This window comes from Cenococcum geophilum, assembly GCF_001692895.1.
Source record: "Cenococcum geophilum 1.58 unplaced genomic scaffold K441scaffold_59, whole genome shotgun sequence".
NCBI classification, from domain to species: Eukaryota; Fungi; Ascomycota; class Dothideomycetes; order Gloniales; family Gloniaceae; genus Cenococcum; species Cenococcum geophilum.
In genome coordinates, this window is record NW_027137617.1 from 640,764 (window position 1) to 664,304 (window position 23,541).

The window sequence follows — 23,541 nt, forward strand, 5'->3', positions numbered from 1 at the left end:
ACTTAAAAAGAAAGAAAAACTATAGGTATAGGGGGACGAGCAGAGGAAGCTGTTTAAAAAACTTAAAGAGCTATTTACCTAGGAGCTAATCCTTAAGATCTATTAACTAGTACTAGACACGGTTATAAAAACGGACGTGTTAAACTTTATACTAGGAGTATATATACTCTAGAAGTATAGAAATGTATAGAATTTAGTAGCATACTATAATTAAAAGATAACACTACTGGAACTAAACTATAACATTTATAATAAGGAGTTATTAGGCATAGTTATAGCACTAAAAAATAGAGAGTATTCTTATAAGGCGTAAAAAAAAAATTTATAGTTAAGATGGATTATAAAAACCTAACGGGGTTCCTATTAATAAAAGAACTTAATTAGAGATAAGTTAGATAGATAAAGATGCTTATAGAATACTATTTTAAGATTTAGTATATTAAGGGAACTAAAAATATAAGAGTAGATATACTTAGTAGAGAGGCTAAATTATAAAATAATAAGAAACTATTAAAAGTAATACTACGTAAAAATAAGGACGGATTAATTAGATATAATTACCTTAAGCTAGTAATAACTTAAGAGGATAATAAACTAGGAAGAGTCTATAAGATACTAAAGAGCTTTTAGGTATAAAGAATTCTAAAAGTATAACTAGAGGATTTATAAATAGATATATACAAAAATTAAGAAGTAAAGTATATCCTAAAGAGTATAGCAGAGTATTTTATAAAAGATTTTTATAAGGAAATAACTTAGGGACATAATAGAGTAATATGCTTAGTGTTAAGACTTTAAGAAAAATATATTATTAACGGAATTTAGGGCATAGCTAGAAAAGTAATAAAAGAGTATTTAAATTGCTAAAGAAATAAACTAATAAGGTATAAGCTATATAGAGGGCTATAACCTATTAAAATACTAGAAAGACTATAGAAGGTTATATTATAGGACTTTATTATTAAGTTACTAAAATTAAGAGATCCTATTACTAGATAAGAGTATAATATAATCTTAGTAATAGTAGACAAGTTAACTAAATAGGGCTACTTTATAGCATATATAGAAGAAATCTTAGTAGAAGACGTTGCTAAAATCTATATTAAAGAAGTATTTATAAGATATAAAGTACTAAGCAAAATTATATTAGATAGAGATTTAAGATTTATAGTAGTATTTTAAGAGGTATTCTTAGCGGAATAAGGAGTTAGGGTAGTAACTTTTACCGTATATTATTTATAGACAAATAAATAAATAGAAAGATTAAATTAGACACTAGAGCAGTAATTAAGACATTATATTAATTACGCATAAAACAATTAGGTATTGCTATTACTAGTTATATAGTTTATATATAACACTATAGAAGGGAATAGGTATATTACTATTTAAAGCAAATTATAGATATAAGCTAAGGATATCGTTATTATTATAATAAGTAAAGAAAAAAATTAAGATACTAATAAATCTTTACGTAGACCTTATAGAATTATTAAAGATAGTATAAGAAAAGATAAAAAAGTACTATAATACTAAAAGATCTAAGGGACTAGATCTTAAGGAGGGGGATAAAGTATAGCTACTATATAAAAATTTTAAGTGTTAATAACCAAGTAAAAATTTAAACTATATTAGACTAGAACCTTTTAAAATTATATAAAGGGTTTTATTAGTTATATTTAAACTAAACTTACTAGCTAAGATAAAGATCTACCCTATATAATATATTATAATGCTATAGCTAGTATATAGGAATATTAAGCCACTAATTTATAAAGCAGATATATATAGAGGGTAAAAAGAAGATAAATAGTAAGTTTTAAAGATTATTAGTTATAAGGACATTAATAATAAAATATAGTATAAGGTAAAATGGATAAGCTATAACGAGACTACCTAAAAACTACTATAGAATTTAATAATAATTCATTGCTTAACGTCCGATTCGGATCCCTATTGGGCCCACACGGACTACTCCTTATTTATATATAGGGAGAAAACTCAACTTTAGAAAGACTCAACTTGAGAAAACCCTATAATCCATCTCCTTACCTTTTAGGACTCGCTTATAAGGCGCCTACGAGGCGCCTACAAGTTACCTGTAGTGCTCCTACTACCTTACTTTTTAACCTCCTTAGGAACTACTACTGCCGTAATAAGCCTACGGACGCGCTAGTACCGCATACTTTATACTATAGAATTTAAAGAACACTATAGAAAAGGTATAAGAGTATTAAAAGAAAATAGGTTAGGTAATATTAAAAAGGAGCTAAAGATAAAAGGATTAGTTAAAGATAATAAACTAGCCAGGTTATCTAAGGGATCTACTATTAGCATATAAACTATTTCCGCCTCTTCTTAATTTAAATCCTTTTTAGTCTTTTTAGCCTTAAGCCTAGACAGACCTTACTCTACTAAATGCAACTCCTTTAAGCGTACCTTTTTATAGACCTTTATTAGACGGCTTAGGCGAGTATAAGTATTTAGTTAAACTTTTAGAGCTTAAAACGCCTTATTAAAATAATAATAACCCTTAATAAGGGCCTTAACTAGCTTACTCTTTAGTCTTTTAGCCACTACTAATATATAAGACCCTAAGATAAATTAGATAAGGAACTAGACGGTTATAAAGATTAATAAAACGCGTATATTTAGCATTAGAGATAGATTAAACGTTATAGAATAATTATATATTCGCTTACGTATACTTAGTATAAAAAGAAAGTTAGCAACTAGATAGAGCCGCGATTATAATATATATTAACTTTTTCTCTATATAATAAGAATAGGATAGTATAGCTTTATTAAGTAAACGGATAAATATTACTAGTTAATTATAATAATTAAACATAGAGGATCTAATAGGAGGCATTAAGAATAATAAAGGTTATTAAATTAAAGATAAGAATACTATACCTCTAATAAACAACTTAGAAATAGAAGGTATCTTTAAGAATAAAGATAAAGAGGAGGGGAATAGTATTACGGACCTTATATTAGCAGTAGTACGACTACTAAGAAAAGATATAAATAGGTTATTTAAGATAGTACGGGAGGTGCTAGAATTAGTTAAGCTATAGGAAATAGGGTAGCTAAGTTATATAGCTAGTTACGTTATAAGTTTAGAATATAAGAACGTGGAAATATAGGAATATAATATACTAATGTACTAATATCCCAACGTACTTAGTATATTTCTTAGGCATAGTATTATATATTTAAAGGACCATAGTCCCTACTTAGATAGTTCTCTTCTTTATAGTAAATCTTAAAATATAATTAGAGTTAATCTATTAGGTAACTACTCTACTAGTTATATTTACGTTATTAACTATTCTATACCTATATACCTAGCCCATTAATAAGTTTACCGTAATATTTCCTATAAGGCTTTATTACACAATTACTTTAAGTAAGTTAATAAAAGGCTTAGCCCTAGTGTAATTATATAGCGGGCTTATAGATTCTAGGAGCCGTAAGGGCCGTAAACTATCATTGACTTTATAATCTTAGTAAGATAACTAGTAAAATCGTCCTCTAGCTATAAAAGCTCCACGGATATAAAATAGTTAAAAATAGCTAGGTTTAGCAGCCTATTACAGTTATACGGATATAGAAAAAGTAGTAGGTATAGATAAGGAAAGCCCCGTTTTTAATACTTAATGCGTTAAGAAATTTTAATATATAATCTTAGAACTTTATAACATACTCTATAGGTAAGCGGCCTATATAGGTAAGCGGCCCACCTTAAAAATTAGAAAAATTACACCTTAATATCTTAACAACCACTTTATAATAAATTCTAATACTTTAGATTTAGACTTTTATATATACTTTATAACTTTTATTAAAGTTGCATCGTAAATAGGTTAGTAGTTTTTAAGATATTATAACTTAGGGGCCAAAATAAGGCTAAATTACTATATTTTAAAAACCACTAATCTATTTACGATGCAACCTTAATAAAAGCTATAGAGTATATATAAAAGTCTAAACCCAAATTTTTAGAATTTATTATTAAGTGGTTGTTAAGATATTAAGGTGCAGTTTTTCCAATTTTTGGTAAGGTTTTAAGGTAGGCCGCTTACCTATAGAGTACGTTATTAGCTAAAATATATAAATAAGTATAAAGATAAATAAAGTGGCCTTTAAAATATAATTAATTACCTCTTATAGTAGTTAACTAGTTAATTAGTAGAGATATATTACTCTTTAGCAGTGTCGCGTTCTATTAATAAGTCAACCCTCCTATATTTTCGTACTAGAGATCCTTAAATAGCAGATAAGATAATAAGCCTAATAGGGGTTATATAACGCTAGTAGGGGTTTAATAAGGCTAGCAGGGGTTGTTATAAGGGGGTAACATAAGCGGGCTAGCTGCCCTCCCTACTAGCGTTCGTGCGGTATTAGCTATATAAAGTATAGCTCTTATAGTAATCTAATAATTTATAAGCAGCTAAAGAAGCTATAAGAGTATAACCTAGAGGTAATATAAAGTAATTAAAATGCGAGATATAATATATATCTTAATATACATCTTAATATACATCTTAAAATGCTAAATCTTATACGTTATAAACGTGGCCACTATTTACCTCTAATTAGCTATTTAGTTCTTTGAAATATAGAAACTCGGCTCTTTTTACGCGAGCGTAATATTATATATTCTCTTAATTGCTATGCTAATTAAGCTTATAAGAAGATCGGCAGCTCTCTTAGTATCATTTACAGTGTAATCTCTACCTCCCTTTAAAAGGATACCTAGACCCCTTAAAAGCAGAGAGGAAGAAAGCTAAATATTAATACTCTAATAAAAGAGCGCCTTATTGCGCGTATTAAGCTTAATCGTTTCCACCAACAAAAGCTATTTAAAGAGATTGTATTCCTAGAGGGCGTCTCTACCTACAAGCGATCTCTATATAAAGCCTTTAAAAAAAGTAATATTTTCGCCGCATTATAATAGAGAAGCCTCTTATTATACCTAAGCAATAAAAGGCGAGGCTAAAATAGGCGTATTCTTACCTCAAATGGACTCCTAAGATATAGGTAGCAGTAATATTACAGCGCTATAATAAAGTAGACTAAATAACTACGTTATAGTATAAAGAGGAGAAGAAGGTAGAAGGGGGGTATTATATATAAATAGTAGTGCCGGCCGCTAAGGCACTAGTAATAGGCTAGCTAATAGTAAGAAATAGTATAAGACAGTATAAAACAGTATGTATTAGGTTAGTGCCGTAATAATACTCCTCTCCCCTAAATAGTTTAGTCCCTAAATTAAATAAATAACTCTAAAATAGGCAGTGTATAGGGTTGCCTATTTTTTACTATAAAGATATTAGTTCCACTTACTGCCCTTAACTAAATTAATAGCGATTTTCCGTACCGGGCATAGAAATCCTAATTAGTTAGTTTAGTAAGTAAGGTTAGTAAAACTCTATACTGCTACCTAAATTAATCCGCGTAGCGTTTCTTGGCAAGAATCTAGCTAATTAAATAAATTTAACCGCCGGTTAAAGTTCTATAACATCTTAACTACTATAAATTTTAACACTGTGGTCGGCTATAACCTTAGCATAGCTTTTCCTTATATTATACCTAGTCTAGGGGTTTTAGTTTCTTAGGGTATTACTTATAAAAGCGCTATATAGCTTATTTGCAACCCTTTAGGTCTTCTTTTAGCTGCTAGGTTATATCCTTATAATATTTTTATTTAATCTTATAAATTAGGCCTTAGGGGTCTTTATTATCTACATTAAGGATTTTCTTAAACTCTTATTTATCTTTTATATTACTATTATTATCTCTCTTTACTACTCGTCCTTCCGTAGGCCTCTACTTTTCCTAACTATTAGCTGCTAGATCTTATTTATACTTAGTTTAACTTAGGCTAATACTTAGTTTATTTTTTGTCTTTAATATACCATAAATAGGTATTCTCTAGATATTCCCACTATTGTTATCCATCTAGGCATTCTTCCGTAAGGAATTTTCCTAGTTATAGTATTAAGTCCCCTTATTCTTAAACTTCTACTAGGTGCTAACTATGCATATACTTAGCGTTTCGATACTTTACCTTATCTATTATCTAATACATCCTTATTAAATACTTTTGATTTTTATCCTTTAGTGCTCTATATATATTACACGTATTATCTACGTATATTATCTACGATAATATGTAATATACTTAATATCTTAAGTTAACTCTCGGCTTGTCTTTGTTCTTAAGTTTAAACCTCTCTTATATTAATCTAAGCGTTGCGACTTTGTTCGCGGGTACTAAAATTTATCTTTTACTTCTCTAGTCCTCTAATTGCTCCTTTAGATCCTTTAATATTATAATTAAGGCCCCCTTAATATAAGTTATAGCCTTTTCTGTAATTGGGTGGTTTTAGATAACTTTTTCGTCTAACTATATATAGAAATCCTCCTACTTATTATTATGTCGTTGTCTATACCACTTTTAGTATAATTACTTAAGTATATACGGCTCGTCCGTAAGGAAATATCTCTTTATTACTACGTTATAACAGCCTTTAGTATATCGTTCTTCGAACCTAGTAGGAATCCCTAAATTCTCTTCTTATTCCAGTTTGGTAAGCTACTTAGCTCTTAGTATGCCTGCTCTAGGCCTATTAGTAATCCTTTATACTAGCGCTCTGTCCCTTATATGTCCTAATGTACTAGACCTCTTATCTAGTTTCTGTTCTTGCCATGAAGTAATTTTTACCCTGAATTCCTCTATAGTTTCCTTTATATTACGTCTTATAAGTAAATTCTTAAAGTCTTCGTGCTTCTTAATCTTAGTATTAACTTTTTAATCTTTAGGCTAAACACTATATTCCCCTAGTAAGTCTTCTAGGTCTATATATCTATCTCCTAGTCTAATTACTATTTATACTGCAGATTCTCTAATCTATAAAGAAGCTTCTTACCTCTTGCTTATGGGTGTCCTAATTTATGCCCCAAATTCTTAACCCTTTGGATTTTTTAATCCTGAGTTTGCTTCTAACTTAAGCTTAGCTTTAGCCTTAGTCTAACTAGGCTTTACTAGTGTCCTTATCTCGTCTTAAGAGTCCTAAATCTTACTTATCTCGTCTTAAAAGTCTTATGCTATTAGGAATTCTTATCCCGAGCTTATTTATATATCTTTAAACTAAGCTACTACTCTACTCTATTGGTTTCTGTCTATTATAGGTCTTTAAGCTTACCTTATCTTATCTTAAGAATCTTAGTTATCTTTTATCTCCTTATAAGAATCTTAAGCCTTTGGCCTTTTGCCTTTATTAAGTGGTAAGCTAGCACTAGTAGTTATCTGCTTGCTTAATCGTCCTTAGATATTACTTCTTCTGTCTTATAAAGCGATGGATATTATATTTAACGGTGTTATAATACCCGTTACTAAACCTTGCTTTATAGCGGTCTTAGTCTCTACTTCTATTATATTATTAAGGTTTAGATACCCCTAGTTAGTTCCTTTACTGTCCTTATCGCTGTTAATTAATAAGTATTTTAACTCTATTGTTATTATTGCTAATCATTATCTGTATATTACTGTAATATCTTAATCTAGCTCGTAGAGTCAATCTTATTCTTTATCTAACTCTTTAGTTCCTTTAAGTCCTTTTAACTCTAGCTCTTATGGCCAATAGCTTGCGCCATACTTGGCATCTTTATAAATTTAGCATATATTATTATAATAAAACGCAAAACTTTTAATTGAACATTCCTTTATTCCTCACAGTATACTATTATCCCTCTATACGTGTGTATTACGTGCTACTAGTCTAGTTCCCTTTATTATATAGTAACTCTAAACATCTTTGTAATCCTTTACGAAGTAACCCTATTTTCCGCAATTTATGTAAGCTCCGTTTTTAAACTATTGACTTTATTATAGAGTCCGCCTAAATATCTTCTACTATTAAGATCCCTAGTTTAGCCTCTACTCCTTAGTCCTATAATTACTAGATCCTTAACCTTTAGGTTTCTATAGTTTCTTGCTTTATCTCTTATAGGCTTCTTTAGTACCGCTTAGGTCTATTAGCTCTGCGCTATACCATAGTTTCTAACTTAGCTTTAGTTATTGCGTACTTTACGTCTTATATAACTATAGAACTCTATCTTAGCCTTTCTTAGCCTGTTCCCTTTGGAAGATCCTATTATTAATCTTAATCGCTTAATCTATTAATTCCCTTAGGGTGTCCGCATCTTCTATTAGAATAATTACGTCCTAGACTTTAGCCTTAAGTCCNTNTTTATACTATNCNATAAGCGCNTTATTNTTCNATTTNACCTATATNNTAAGTATTTAAAACTATATTATATACTTAATTACTAAAGTTCGCTATATTAGGTTCTAAAGCTTTTTTTTTACTATAGTCGTTGCTTCCAGGTCCCCAAATATCTGTATTAATCGTTTCGCGAATCCTACCTAGCTAGAAAACACAAATCGTACCTCTTAATTGGCAGTAGTTATTCCGTTAGTCTATATTTCTATTAAGTAGGGTTTAAACCATTTAAGTGCCTAACCTATTAGGAATAGTCCTGCATAGGCTATCTAGTCTATTATTATGGCTAACTTAGCCCCTTCTTATATAACCTTAAAATGTATTTGCGTTAGAAATCCTTTAAGCTTCGATCTTTCTCCTAAGAATTATTTAATTAATAGTAACTTAACCTTTACTACTCTAATTCCATTAAGTCTGTTTTTAAGTACCGTATTATTTTCTATTAATTAATCCACTATTTCCTATAATTGTCTTACCGTTATAGGTTATTGCAAGTTAGTATCCGCTATACTAGTGTTACCCCCTGACCTTAAAGTAGTTGCCATCGTCAATAGCGTTATAGTGGCTGCTTTTGGTAGTATATTGTTTAACTTTTTGTATTTAATACTGTAACTAGGTAGTAATTATATAACGGAACCTTATAGCAGGGACTATAATAGGTTCTGTTAATGGGCTAGGTGTATAGAAAATGTAAAGATAGTAGTTAACAACGTAATAATAACTGGTAGAGTGGTTGCCTAATAGATTAACTTTAATTATATTCTAAGAATTACTATAAGGAAGGAACTATCTAGGTAGGGATTGAGGGTCCTTAAATACATAACCGTACTCCTATGAAATCCTTCTTATACGTAATGTACGTCTTATCTGTATTAAACGTGACGTCCCTTACGTTTAATGCAGCCAACACGTTTAACCATTATGTGATTCGCTTACTATTCCTCGTCGTATAGTTCTACGGGTTCTATCCTAGTCCGTGCCTATATTAACCAACTAGCTTCTTCCGACTCTTCTCTAAGTAGTCGTAACATTGTACTTAAAGCGTCCGTAATAACGAAGATAAGAACTATAAAGAGTGGACCGTTAAACGAATTACTAACTCTAAATACTTTGGCAAAGGTAGAGGACGATGGCTCTACTACAGAGCTATATATATAGGATTTGATATAAATTAGCCAGAATGGCAACTATAGGAAGACTTCGAAAATGCAAAGGATCTAATTAGCGACTTTTACTACGCGAACCTATAGAAACTGGGCCTAAGTAGAGATTTTATACCTAATCCTTTATAGGAGCCCTTATAGAGTTAAACCGTTATATATTACTATATAAGGGCAAGTTGCTATTAAATTGTGGTAAAGTGTGATCACGTAACTGGAATATTGTTAAGATATCTAGGAACTTTAACTAGCGGTTAAAGTTGTCTAATTAGTCAGATTCTTAGATGCCAAGCCTTATTATATAACGTTGTTTTAAACCTTTAGCAATACCCCCCTTTCTTCTTTTCTATACCTTAAGTGTCCCTTTTATATATATATAGTAACTACAGCGTCGCCGGAGCTCCGCCTCTATAAGAGGGGGGGTAGTATTACAGAACCCCACCGTAGGGGCCTCTATAGGAGAGCCCCGTGCTCTCGCGTACACCTCGCGTACAGCTTATGTTAGCTACGCGTAGGTATATTACCTCCTTACGCCCTTAACCCTTACGATTGATCGCGTAACGTTTTATAGACTCCTTGAATACATACACTCTGTAGCTACTGCCCACGTTCTATAATATAGTTAAACCAAGATTATAAACCAGTACCTTAACTAGCAACTACATCCCTTTATAAACTACTATTAAAATAACTGGTTAGAACTACTGCCTATAATAGACTACGCGTAGCTTATACTCCCCTATAATAGTATAGGGATATTACTATTTAAACTGCTCTACGGGTATGCACTATAAACGTCCTTTAATTGGGATAGGCCTACTAAACCCACTACGGCCCGCGAACGCCTTAGCTATAAAGAGGCTTAAGTATTTGCTGAGAGAATATATAGAGCCTAGGAGACTGCTTAAATAATTATAAAAAAAGGCGTAAAAGAAGAAGAAGTCCAATATAAACCGATATTATTGCGAAATAGACTTCTAAGTAGGAGATAAAGTATAGGTATTAATAAAGAACTAGAAATTCTAGAGGCCGAGCTATAAGCTAGACTACTAAATAGCTAGCCTATATAAGATTCTTTAGAGGGTAGGATACTCTTTTAAGGTTAAGCTACTAGAGTTAATAAGGATCTACCCTATTTTCTCCCTAGACCGACTATAAAAGGTTATAGATAATCCACTACCTAGGCAGTATAATAACCCCCTACTATTAATCTAGATTATAGAGGACGAGGAATAAGAAGTTAAAGAAATCCTAGTAGTTAAAAAGAACTATAATGTCTTAAAATACTATATAAGCTAGGTAGGCCATAATAAAGACCTAAAATAGTACCCTGCATTTAATTTTAAGTACTCTCCCTATAAGCTACAGGACTTTTATATAGCCTACTTTAACCTCCCTAGACTACTATATAAATTAAATAACTAGATTAAATGCTAGGAAGAAGGGTTAGATAACTATAATAATTTAAACAATAATAGGGAGCTTAGATAACGCCTAAGGGCAGGCTTTTTTAGAAGGGGGGGGTGATATAACGGCGCTAGAGCGCGTTACCTGCTAAATTCTACCCAAGTTCTACTATATTCTGCTACCTATTATACTATTTTCTACTGTTAGCTCGCCTACTACTAGCGCCTTAGCGGCTCGCGCTACTTATTTGTTTACACTAGCCCTAGCGACCCCCTTTCCTTCTCCTTAGCTTAGTATCTTTGTAAGATAGCATTCTATAAACTTTAGTTTAGAGGTATTTATGCGAGCCGTTACAAATATATACTGTAAAGTTTATATTATACCTTAATTAACTAAGTCACTAACACTTTAACCGGCGCTGCTCTTCTTCTTCTTTTTTTTTCTCTAGCTTTAGATCCTCGTTTATAGATAATTTAATCGTATAGGCTGTATATATCCTCCTTGCTATACTTATGCCTTAATTGACTAAGTTACTAATAAATTAAATCTATAGGTATATTAATAGTAGAACGTCTTTATTTAGCTTTTTAATTAACTTTTAAGCTTTAGGGCTTCCCTTTTTACAAATTCAATATACTTTTTAATTTGCTTAGAATTATCTTATTAGTTATTATTACTATTTATTATAGTTCTGGCATATAGAGTACTGCTACTTAGTTAATATAATAATAATAATATCTATCCTATATTACGAAGTAAGATAAGCAATAATAATATATAGCAAAGTAGATATTATTAAGCTATGTATATAAACTATATAATAAGATTAAGACGTTGCGTAAGGAGAGAAGGTAGAAAAATGGGGAGAAAGGGTATATATCGTTAGCTTGGTTGCTTAGTCAACACGTGCACGGAGCAGAATAGGATTTAGGTGGTGGTCCTGGCAGAACTTGACAGGATTTGTTGGAACTTGGCGGAATATGGCAGAATATGGCATATTGCCGTCAGATTGCCGCAAATTGCCGTCTCGTGGTCAGTCTCTAGTTGCTGAGTCGGTGGAAACAGGTGGACGTGTATAAGGTGTCACGGGGGTGTCCCGTGACATCCCGTGTAGATTCCACCTCTTTTTCTCCTAGTAGAATGTCTTTATATTATAGCTAGCAAATTAAACTCTTACGCCTTTAGCTTCCGTCACCGCCTTATCTAATTATTTATACTCTTCTGCCTTAGGTTTGTAATAATAGATAATCTTAAATAGAGTTTAGAACCTATTAAATATAACTCTAAGTGTAGAAGCGCTAAACTTAGGCTTATAACCTATTAGAAGCTAGAACAATTAGACTTAGAATAATAGATTACTTCTATCTTGTTTAACTATCTAAGTTGTAACGGCGGTGGTATATATAGCTGTTTAGGTCGGGGAGTAGAGTATTACGCGGCCTTTACCACCCATTAACTCATTCACAACTATATTGCCACTTGTAGATGGAGGCACGTGACGGGCCTGCGGTACCACTCCTATCGACAGAATATTGTTCCTCGTCTTGTCAGGGCTGCAATCGGTTGTTGTGTGCCGCATTATGGAAGCGTAAGATTAACTAGTACTAATACTCATTCAACAGCATACTCCTAGCAGGGATAAACAAACAGTCTCACACAACCCCTGATATAAAATATCGCTATCTTCTGATCCTGACTATTCTCGCCACTCTTCTCACCACCCTTCTCACCACTCTTCATCATCATCATCATCCGCCTCCTCTCCACTTGACACATCATTTATAAGCTTGTCCTCCCCCCATCCCTCCCAAGCTTTCCCAGTTCTGTCAAGAAACGCTGATTGTACGCATCGGGACCTTCGTGCCCCGAAACTCCAACACCGGAGAGGTTGAGTTTGACAGTATTATCAGGGTTGTCCTCCTCCTCGGCTCGCGTATTGCCTGGGCTGCGAATATTCTTCAGCTGAACCGGCAGAGAGAGAGGCGGAAGGGTAGATCCCTTTTCTTCGAGCTTATTCGGAAGTACTTGGCATCCAGGAGCTGATATTGCGCGGCGCACACGCTCTTTCCCGGCAGGGTCGCTCTGACAATGGTCGACTTTTGGCGGATAATGTTGCCTCCTCCGCCAATAGGGATGTTAAAAAAAGCCATTATTTCTGCAGCGATGCCCGCCTCAGCGGTGACGCTGTTCCCATCTCCCACGAAGCTCTTGCCGTCGACGAACTCATAACCCAGTCAACATCCAGATCTTCGGCGCTCCGAGTAGCATTGTTTTGGTGAGGTATTTGCCTGTCTTAAGTGAAAGCCATCGTTGGATTTTACTTCGCGTTGGCTCAATGCTTAGAACTTTCTCGTTAAGGAATTTCTCTGGACTTCCAAAGGATTAGCACTGATCGCCTGGTTTTAACGAGATTTCAATCAGAAGGTACTCAACTCCTTAAGAGCGATACGCCGGCATCGCTTAGCAGCAACTGCCCTCCCCATTGACCTTTCAAAGGCATTCCCAATATTGACGAGTTTGATAGCATTTGCTTCGATCTCGAGGCCCTACAGCTCCGTGGTGGTGATGCAGAAATCCACCAACTCTTGCACATACGCCCATTATCCAAGATCTAGATCGCTACGCATCGGAACACCGAGTACCTTGCACAGTGCACTCGAAGAGGGATCCAGAAACCGTACCTTAACTGGCCGATAGAAGAGTGTGGATCTTTGTCAGGCCTAGTGTAGCTTCCAAACACTACATGTCCCAAATTGAGCTCTTCGGGGGAGTAGCCGCGGGCATAGAGATAGAAATTTGACTCTTCTTTCTTAGGCATTTTTGGCACTAGTTTCGGCTGACTGTTTTGGTGAAGAGCTGGATTCGCTTTCAAGAGTGGAAGTCTCATTGCTGTTATCTCAGTAAGCGACTCAGACGGCAAACGAGACAGTAAATCCCGCTAGTACTTAACTAGTATAGCTTGTATATAACCCCTACTAGCTTTATAAAACCCCTGCTAGTGTTATATAACCCCTATATTTAGGCTTACTATCTCGTTTGCCGTCTGAGGGCCTTTGGTGCGAAAATGTATAATGGTCGACTATTAACGGGAACGTGATACTACTAAAGAGTAATATATCTCTACCAGTTAACTAGTTAACCACTATAAAAGGTAATTGATTATATTTTAAGGGTCGCTTTATTTATCTATGTACTTATTTATGTATTTTAGCTAATATAAAGTTCTAAAATTACAGGTCGAAAATTTTTAACGTATCTTTATGGTCCAACTACGGCGCAAATTCTCTCTTAATGCTCCCCCCCTTGCCCCCCCTCCCCTCCCCTAATACCCAGTTATACACTGCCTAAATAAAACGTATACTAACCCTAACTACCCCACAGCTCCAGAGCCACGTTAGATGGTCCCAAACCCTAGAATGTTAAGCACCAGACGGATTCCATAGAGCTTCGATAGAGCTTCGAGCAGAGCTCCGAGTAGAGCTTTGATAGAGCTTTAAGCAGAGCTTCGATAAAGCTTTAAGCAGAGCTTTAATAGAGCTTCGAGCAGAGCCTTGTGTAGAGCCTTAAAGTAGAGCTTTGTGCAGAGCGTCGCGCAGAGCTTTGTATAGAGCTTTGTACAGGCGTTTGTGCAGACGTTCGTGCAGATGTTCGTGCAGACGTTTGTAGAGACGATTATAAGACTTCCTAGTATATTAGTGCTGGGGACGCGTCAGTGTCTACCCAAATACTAGAAGCGCGTAACTCGTAAGAAAATGGTATTCCTATTGTAAAAAAGTAATTAATTGTGGAGGAGACTGGTCTAACTTAACTTATCAGCTTATTAGGTTAAAAAGGTATTATTAGGGAGTCAAATATATAGGAGGAAGTGTCTCTTATACAAAATTACAAAAATTAAAGTTAAGCACTATAGAGTTCCGCACCAAAGGCCCTCAGACGGCAGGGTAAACTTAAGGTTGGTAGATAGCTGATTGGTTAAAAGAAAGTGGCGTTTATTTAGGCGGAGACTAGTAATACTTTAGTATTAGTGAGTGCGCCTTCAGTTTGCCCTTGCCGTCTGAGTCGCTTACTGAGATAACATTGCTGAGAGATGGTCGCGCTGTCCCGTCAGGCTGAACACGTGCTGAACATTTAGGCAGCAACTCAGCCCCGCTTTATGTCACCGAAAATACCACATTTCCTGGGCTGTGCGTTTTGCAGTGAAATACCCAGCTTCTATTAAAGGCGATATTCTCTGCACTCTCTGACTCGCTGAAGCATCAGCGCCTCAGAGGAACTTCTGTCATAGATCCACAGCGACTTGTTTCGTCATTTCGCTTCAGCGGCCGGTCGTGCATGACGGCATTGTCAGCACTCATCAAGGGAACCTCACGGATATTAACCTCAGGAGTCTGGTCCTGACCTTTATAAAAGCCATGAGGGACCGCACTATGCTCCCAGGCGATCTTCCCGAAGACTTTGTGCCCAGGTCAAAGGAAAAGCTTGCGCAGATAACCCAGAGCATTTCCAAGGAGATTTTGGAGCCAGTTAAAGATGTTCTTCGGAGCAAGGCCAATGTAGTCATCGTTCCGTCGCACCCACTGCAGATGTTTCCTTGATCAGCACTGGTCCTAAATAGACAGCCACTGTTCCTGCAGAAAGCCGTATATCAGATTCCGAGCCTATCTGTGTTGTGCCAAATAACTCAGCGCGGTACGAACGCCACTCTTTCCAAGGCCGCTATCCTGGCTAACTCCAAAGCGGTGTTAACTATTCCAATGGTTGGAATCGAAGCTGTCGTTGTGTTACAACTCTTTAACATGCTCCCTAGAGACTTTAAAGAACTAGATGTCCAGGAACTCCAATCCGTATTCGAGGATTCAGACATTGTGTACGTCGGGTCCCACGGAAGGCCAATATTCTCATCGCCCTAGCATTCTTACATCGAGGCCAAGGACAAGTTCCGCGTCCTGGATCTCGCCGCCTTAACAAAATGCGCCCCCTTAGTCTTCTTCGGCGCCTGCTAGAGTGGACTGGGAAGCGCGACTGTAGGAAACGACGTTCTGGGCTTTTCTCACGCGGTCTTGGAATCAGGTGCTCTGGCGTACATCGATGGGCTCTGGAAAGTGAATGATGTTGCCTCGATGCTCTAGACGATCTTCTTCTACCGCGGGTTGTCCAAGCGCGAAGAGAATGTCTCGGTCGCGGAGATATGGCGGAAGGCGCAGGTTGCGCTGTACGAGCTGGATACTCCCAGAGCCATAACGCTGCTAGAGCATCTGCTAAAAGCCCAGGGTGCGGCCCAGGATAAAGGGTACGATGCGGTGGGTTTCCAGGATTCACGCAGCGGCTTGTTAAAGGTGATCGAGCAGCTTAAACTTCCAGAGCACGAAATTGATTTCAAACACCCAGCTATATGGGTGCCATTCATCTTAACAGGATATGGAGGACTTGTTTTCAGCTAAAAGTTACGATCTGCTTCCCTTTTAGACTAATGGTTTGGGGATCTGGGAAAAGTTTGCGATCAGTATACGGGGGTCTTATCAGGAAGCGCATATATCAGAAGTAGTAACAACGAAGTGAAAACCAAAGTGAAATGGGAGAAAGAGCGAGCCCCGACGGCACAATTTAAGTTGCCGTGACATGACCGCTAAAACGTTTCCCAATACGCACAAAACGGCCCGATCACTTTTATTTGACGGGTTAAGTTTTGTCCAACACCATCAAGAAATTATAACGTATGACCGCTCAGTAAAAACTCCGCCACAAATATAGTTGCTTCCTACGCTCCAGCAACGTAAACTACCCATAGCAGACATACTTTAAGAACCACTCTCTGAGTAGAGCTTTCCCTCTTGCTCCTCTTCTACTTCCCATCGTGACATCGAGCACCGAGTACGGCCAAAGGCACAAGGCTATCAAGAACAGGCTTTTGTACGGGCGCAACTGGTTTAAAATACAGCGAAGATTCTCACTTGGAATCATCAGTCTTGTTCCTACTAGTGGCACATAGAATATCAGCAATTTTGAGTAAGTGGTCTGGTGGATTCATCTAAACAAGTTACTAATAAAGTGAAGAATTGAAAGATTACCGGCGGATGTGTTCAGCACATTTTTAGATGTTTTCGACGAGAAGCGTGGCGAGGTGGTTCAAGCTATCAGCGCATCAATTACCACAGCCATCGACAACATTCTACATAAGCGGGATCTAGGTAGAAGGTATGTTTTTAAGATTGTGGAGGAGGACACGTTGAAGAAAGAGCCGCTCGGCTCGGATAAGTTCATTCAATTCTGTGAACTGGGGGGAGCTGAGAATTAGTATAAGTGGCATTTTAAGCTCAAGGTAAGGTAGATGGAGTTACGGATCTTAACTTCGATAAAATAAAATAACTAGTTTGCGCGTCGGTGAAAGTGACCGAAATATGGATGATACTCTCTGCCGTTTCTAAGACGCTTTCTTTAAGGTCTTTCTTTTTTTTTAATTTAATTTAATTTTTTTTCTAAAAGAAAAAGTGGGTATACTAGTGTGGATCTCCAAAACATACAGAACAGTCCCAACAAAAAAAAAAGGAAAAGGGAGAGTCCATACTATTTTGCCTGAGGGTGGCTGTCACGATATAACCCAAGCACGTGACTCTTGGTGCTCACGTGATTTCGTGAATCTCGCGAGGCCCCTTTTCCGGGCCCTCGCTCATGTCTTCCTTTCTTTCCTCTTTTCCTCATGCTACGTCTTGTATCTAGACTTGACCTTTTGCTTGAGACCAATCATCACCGACGTCTTCATCCATCCAGGCCTCCCTGCTGACTTGAGATTGCACTTAAATCCTTACAGAGGCTTAATCTTGATGCTTGAGCCCAGTGGGGCTGCGGGGCAGCCCACGCCTAGCAATGGCCTGGGGAAGTCTCCGCTCGGCGGGGCTCGCGGGGCCCGCGCCTTACCTGTCCTAATTGATCCCACAAATTTAGTCTGTTGCTCCACAAAACTGGTCCACACATCTATTGCCTTGCGAACTGATCTGTTACGAATAGTGCCTTATCAAGGCGGTTCAGATGAATCAGGATGATCACCCAACAATAGCGTCTCTCCACAAGGCCACGTACGGCATTCTTTTCTTCGCAACGCCACACAAAGACATGATAGTAGAGGACATCAGGATGATGCTTGCATGCCAAGATAATCATCCGCGGCATGTGCTACTCCAGCGAATCAACCGCGAGTCCGATCTGACTTCTCAGCTGGTCGACTTCAAGAACCTGATCCGGGATCGCAGGATTGTGGGTTTCTACGAGACTGAGCAAACGAGACGACTGGAATTTGTAAGTAATCTCAGCGATATGGAGCACGACGATGGGAAATTATCTGACCTTGAAATGCTAGAGTGCGGAGAGTCAATCCTGGAGACGAACAGGCCATTTTATCACCGCTGTGGATACTAACGCCGCTCTGCTACACCTTCCTGACCATATTGAAGATAAAATCCCCCCTCCACACCGACCACTCCCAAATCGTCAAGTTTGGTAACCGGAACGCTTCAGGATACAGGAGCGCCCTAGAGAAGCTAAAGAAGTTCGAGCGGGATGCACCGCCAGTAGTGTCTGCTCATTTTTGTACGTAGTTTTCGCCATAGATCCACCAGCAACTTCGATTAGGAGCGATCCCAGAGAGTTTATGATACAAATACAAGTCAATCCTTCTCAAGCGATGGCAATCATGACTCTCGGGTCGGCCACAGTTATAGCCGGATCACCAGCACCTTCAAACCTCCTTAGTTATATGTCAAGCGGTATCACGCGGACAGCAAAGCTAACAGAGCTCTATTCCCAGCACAACCGTCCCTACAAACAACTACCCCATCCTCCACAGTACCATTTCGGCGTGATGGGGACTATCCATAGCGACATCCTCGCCAAGATCCACAGGAGATGTTCTCAGCCGGCATCTCGGGCCGCACTCGTTAGCCTTGGGGGTGTTGGGTAGGCTATCAACCTGACGGTTGTTTCTCGTAGCCGCGAGCTCCGCGGATCTTACATCTTCGTAAGCCCTTCTTCTCCGATGCCTGAATAGCTTCAGACCTGTCTGATTCGTGGCAAGCAGATGATAACTATCAGTGGTGTGCTTGGAGCTGGTCTCCATGTGAGGAGTGGCTCAATTCTTCGAATTACTGGACCGGTTGCAGTCTTGGTCTCCTTCGCTGTCCTCAGGCTACTCGCATTGATAGTAACGCAGTGTATAATTAGCGGAAAAGCCCTATTGGAATTGGACAACCATGCAGGCAACCGCGTGGAAAGTTCCGTAGTTGCAGGCAACAACATCTACGGCAACATCATTCTCTCGGATATATAAAGCCAGTCATTACCACAGGTAGATAAGAAATCAATTAAGCTGAACGGGATCACTTTGCCCTACAAGCTCAATGAGTGCTACACTGCTACACACAATCCCCATGAGAATATGTTCTCACTCTCGCTTCTCTTGTTCTTCCTGGTTCATCCGATTAACAACCTGTGAAACTGCTGTCGCCGTCCTCAACGTCTCGTCATCAAGCGCTCCCGTGTGCACAAAGAGGCGCTGCATCTTATCCGGATGCCACCGGACCTTCTCGGCTTTGAGAATAGCGAGAAGCTCGGCTGACTTCTTGCCCGGAATAACAGGACTTAAGAGTCCGTAGTGGAAGAAGGCCTCGATGTCTGCTGCTTCCGCGCTCTGGCAGCTGCTAAACGTCCCAGCGTCGGTAGGCCAGGGAATAGAGTTGCGCGGGTTTCTTGTCATACGGGACTGTGCTGTGGCGTTACTGAGTTCCGCCCAAGCACGGGTGTACCTGTCCCAACGGGCCTTGTTTCGAAGAACTTTTGCTGCCGCCTCCGCACGTTGACGGTTCGCTGCTCCCTCACGCCTTGCTCTTGCTTCCCTCTGTTGCCGCTCTTGCCTTTCCCTTTCTTCTCGTTCCTGCCTTTCCTTTCGTGCTCGTTCCTCCCCTTCCTTTCTCGCTTTTTCCTCCCTTTCGAGTCGTGTTTGTTCCTCTCTCTCACGCTTCAGCTTGGCCTCCTCCTCTTTCATCCAGTTCCCCTCTTCATGCCAGCTCGATGTGTATGTATCGGTCGCTAGTCGAGTCCCGCTTGCGTATGGCGGATCTTCACGCCCAAGGTTAAGGTTTTTAAAGAGGTCCTCGAAGGGCCTCTGGTATGTTCTGTTCGGCGAACTAGGCGTAGATGGCTGTTCCCAAGAGAATTGGCTGGCAAAATCCTCAGAGTTGGTTCCAAACGTCGGACTTCCGTTTTCGGCAGCAAGGGCTCTCTGGAGCTCCATTCGCAACTGGACAAGAGTGGCTGGATCGAGCATCCTCTTAGCGAAAGCATCAGCCCCAGGCAGCCAGGTCACTGCAAGAGCTTGAAGGACAAGCATCCCAGGTTGTATCGGAAATAATAATCCTCCACCATACCGGCCTGCCGCATCTAACCAGTATCGGCCTGCGGACGGCAATATACCCATCGACAGGATCTGAAGGCCATCTAACGGATGGATTAACCGTCCGTTGATGGAGACGCCGGTGTCCGACGGACAAGAAGCATCCGCTTGGAGCTCACCACCGAGATCCATGCCTGGGGGAAGGATGCCAAGGCAGGGTCCACCCTTGATGCCCCATATACCGCAAACCTTGTCATACCTGGCGTTCGGATCATATATCAGCTAGATATGCTGGGGACAACGCGATGCAAGACGCTTTGACTCACCAGTACTGGCCAGGGGAAGGAAAATAGCCCTTAAGCTTGAGACGCAGGAGCTGCACCTTGGCAAGCGGTGTGCCGTTGATGGTGACCTGGTCGGAGACATTGGGGAGGGGAGAGGAAGTCCAGAATGATTCCTGACATCCTGCTGTCGGCGAAGTTCCAGACCAGGCCGAGGTATATTGGGGTCCAGAATTGTAAGATGCCCATGCGGCCCTCTGAGCTGCCGCTTGAGCTTGTTGTTTCTGGAGACCCTCCGCCAACCCCTTTTTGAACTCCTCCTTAAACACAGACCATAATGTTGACGTGAGTGAAGGCTTCTTGGCTCCATTGCCGAAGCTGAAGGTGGCTGAGGACGGGTGTGCCTGCGGCGGCTGCCCGGTGAAAGCCTGTCCATGGCCCGAGGACGCAACGTAGGCCGGGCGCATCCAAGAAGTCTCGCCCGTTCTAATGTTCTCGTAGTAGAGCTTCCCATCGGGGTCGCTCTTGATAGTCCAGCCTAGAGGGGCATAATTGAAAGAGTCCGCCATATCGATATGGCAAGTGGGTGTGGGAGAAGAGGGTAGCGAAAAACTGGAAGAGAGCCCGAAGTCCCCTGGGTTAGGCTCTAGTGTTACCTAATGCATCACAGAAACACCCCGCAAGGCGTTGCCTCAGCCTTGCTTTAGTTATTCGGAAATCAGCCAATTAGAGCAGGGCTAGCTATCTCAGCATCAAGTCATTCCTTTCGCCCATCTTCACAAACCAAGCCTCCTGCTACAGGCTTATATGGCGCCAGAAGGCGATCGCCATGCCCGTAAGTCGGAGTTCGTCTCTGCACCCTATATGCGCAAACCCACTTTAGCCAACTTGGACACCAAATGGATATTGGGTGAATGGATGGATGGGTTTCCTTACGCGTGATTGGTGGTTAACTAATTTGGCAAGCGGACCTCGGAAACCCCGTCACAAACAGCCCCAGGAAGGGTTCGATGTGCCGTTCTGTTGTTTATCTGCGTGAAAAATAATGGAATTCTAAACCTGGAAAATGGACGCCCGAAATGAAAAGCGCCTATTAGTGTGCTGGCGCACAGGGCGGGTCTTTGAGAATCGGCTGACTGAATCCCCTTCTAAAACGATATAAAGGCTCTTTCTAGGCTTCGTCTCCAACCGCCTGGTAGGGCTGTGTAGTAGGAGCTCACACAATATTAAATAATTTGGTGCATTTGTGGAATCGCCCGGCCATACAAGGGGGATACATGTGCGGTTTGGCATGGTCAGTGCATCCGAATATTCCAGAATTGCTAGCAAAACCTATATAAGCTTAGAATGCATTGATGAATCAGGTATATAACGAATTTTTCTTATCTAAAGTCGCAATTACTACAAGGGGGCCTCCTGAGCGGGCTGCCGCGCCCACCCTGCAAGTTTGGTGGCAATATAGTAATATTCTAAGAAAATAGTGTGGATACTACTAAAATGTCACAAAACTTGCAGGGTGGGCGCGGCAGCCCGCTCAGGTAGCCCCCTTGTAAGTATATTCGTTCCTCTCGTCTTTAATATGCCGAAAACGCCTCTACGTCGTCTAACGTATAAAGAGCGCGTTCAAATCCACACCTTATTCCACGATGCTGGCTAGACGCAACCTCGAATTGCAAGGGAGCTAGGAATACCTAGAGAAACGGTTGGATACTGTATTCAATCCGGCCAGCTTACTCCTCATAAAGGACAAGGACGTAAGCCTATTTTGAATACTCCCCTTCGAAGATTACTCGTTCAACATGCTACGCAGAATGCCGTCCAGAGGAGAAAGACCTGAGAAGAGATAGCATAAGAGCTAGGGATCTCAGTATGCCGACGGTCTTTAATTAAGGCATTCGAGAGGGAAATGTACTATCGTAGAGTAGCCATAGAGAAGCCTTTCCTAACCAAAGCACACAAATCTGCACGTCTTACTTGGGCGTAGGAGTACCTATTTGGGACCGAGCGAATATAGGATTGCGTCTGCTGAATGGACGAAACTTCCTTTTGATATAGCGGAGGCCAGGTATTTGTTACGCGTCATCCGGAGGAGAAGTATCTACCCGAGTGCTGCGTGGCGAAGTTTAAAAACTATTCAAGTTGGATGGCCTGGGGCATTATTACGAGGAAGTGGAAAGGGCCTGTTGTCTTTTTTGAGAAGGAATGGGGTAGAGTCTCCAGCTTAGTATACCTAGAACGCATCGTTCCCGTTATCGCTGCGTTCCGCAAGGCGTACGAAGAGAGGGAAGTCGGTATTGGAAATGCAATAGTATATAAATCCGTTATAAATTAGGCTATACGTCTTTCTTAAAGGCATAGTCTCTACATATAGCATCGGCCTAGTAAATAGTATTAATCTAGGGCCGTATAAGGTTTTCTATTATAATACTGATTTCTTTTATAAAGGAAGGGGTTAGGGGTAGGGTTTTGGGCTAGATAAGCCGTCTACTCTATGCGTCGAGCTATAAGTCTAAATATGCTAGCTATTTTCATTTTAAGATTATATTATAGCTACCTAGGTCCATAATAAGAAAGGGGATGTTATACTACCTTCGTCCGTTAACACGGAGGTAAATCCATAAGATAGTCGTAATAGGTAGCCTTATCCGCCCGTTATACCCATAAATAGGAATTAGTTTAGGTAGTTCTTTAATAAGTATATTTAGAAAGTTAGCCAGCTTTACGGTATACTAGGTATCTATTAAGGTAAAGGCATTTACTCTAGAGTTAGCTAAAGTAGAGGTTAAAACTTGGTATCTATTACGGAATAAAGTATAAGAAATAGTGTAGCTTCTTTTACTAACTAGCTAACCTAGATTAACATCTAATATATTAATCCCTTTTAACCCTAAAGAGGAGTCTTCCTTTAGGGTTTCTCTTTTTCCAACTTTACGCTATTCTCCTAGATTAATAAAACCTCGTCTGCTTTTACGCCTATTAGGTAATCCTTTATATAATAACCTTTTTAACTATAAGAG

General features: G+C 39.1%; 3 protein-coding genes across 3 annotated transcripts; 2 read left to right on the plus strand and 1 right to left on the minus strand.

Annotated features, from left to right (window-relative positions):
• The first annotated feature begins 17,574 nt into the window (after positions 1-17,574).
• Positions 17,575-18,832, plus strand: K441DRAFT_668038 (uncharacterized protein). Its single transcript, XM_067649938.1, has 3 exons — positions 17,575-18,154; positions 18,216-18,445; positions 18,663-18,832. Exons 1-2 carry the CDS (start codon positions 17,888-17,890, stop codon positions 18,357-18,359), a joined length of 411 nt encoding a protein of 136 aa, XP_067498714.1. The 5' UTR covers positions 17,575-17,887; the 3' UTR covers positions 18,360-18,445; positions 18,663-18,832.
• A 463-nt stretch (positions 18,833-19,295) lies between these two features.
• K441DRAFT_700043 (uncharacterized protein) lies at positions 19,296-21,345 on the minus strand (the record flags this gene model as incomplete). Its single annotated transcript, XM_067653218.1, has 2 exons — positions 20,570-21,345; positions 19,296-20,502 (listed from the first exon to the last, which is right to left on the minus strand). Exons 1-2 carry the CDS (start codon positions 21,091-21,093, stop codon positions 19,296-19,298), a joined length of 1,731 nt encoding a protein of 576 aa, XP_067498715.1. The 5' UTR covers positions 21,094-21,345.
• Positions 21,346-22,592: 1,247 nt separating this feature from the next.
• K441DRAFT_516573 (uncharacterized protein) lies at positions 22,593-22,787 on the plus strand (the record flags this gene model as incomplete). The annotated part of the gene is made up of 1 exon (XM_067642114.1): positions 22,593-22,787. A coding segment is annotated over one exon (195 nt), but the record flags the coding sequence as incomplete, so codon positions are not given.
• Positions 22,788-23,541: the final 754 nt, after the last annotated feature.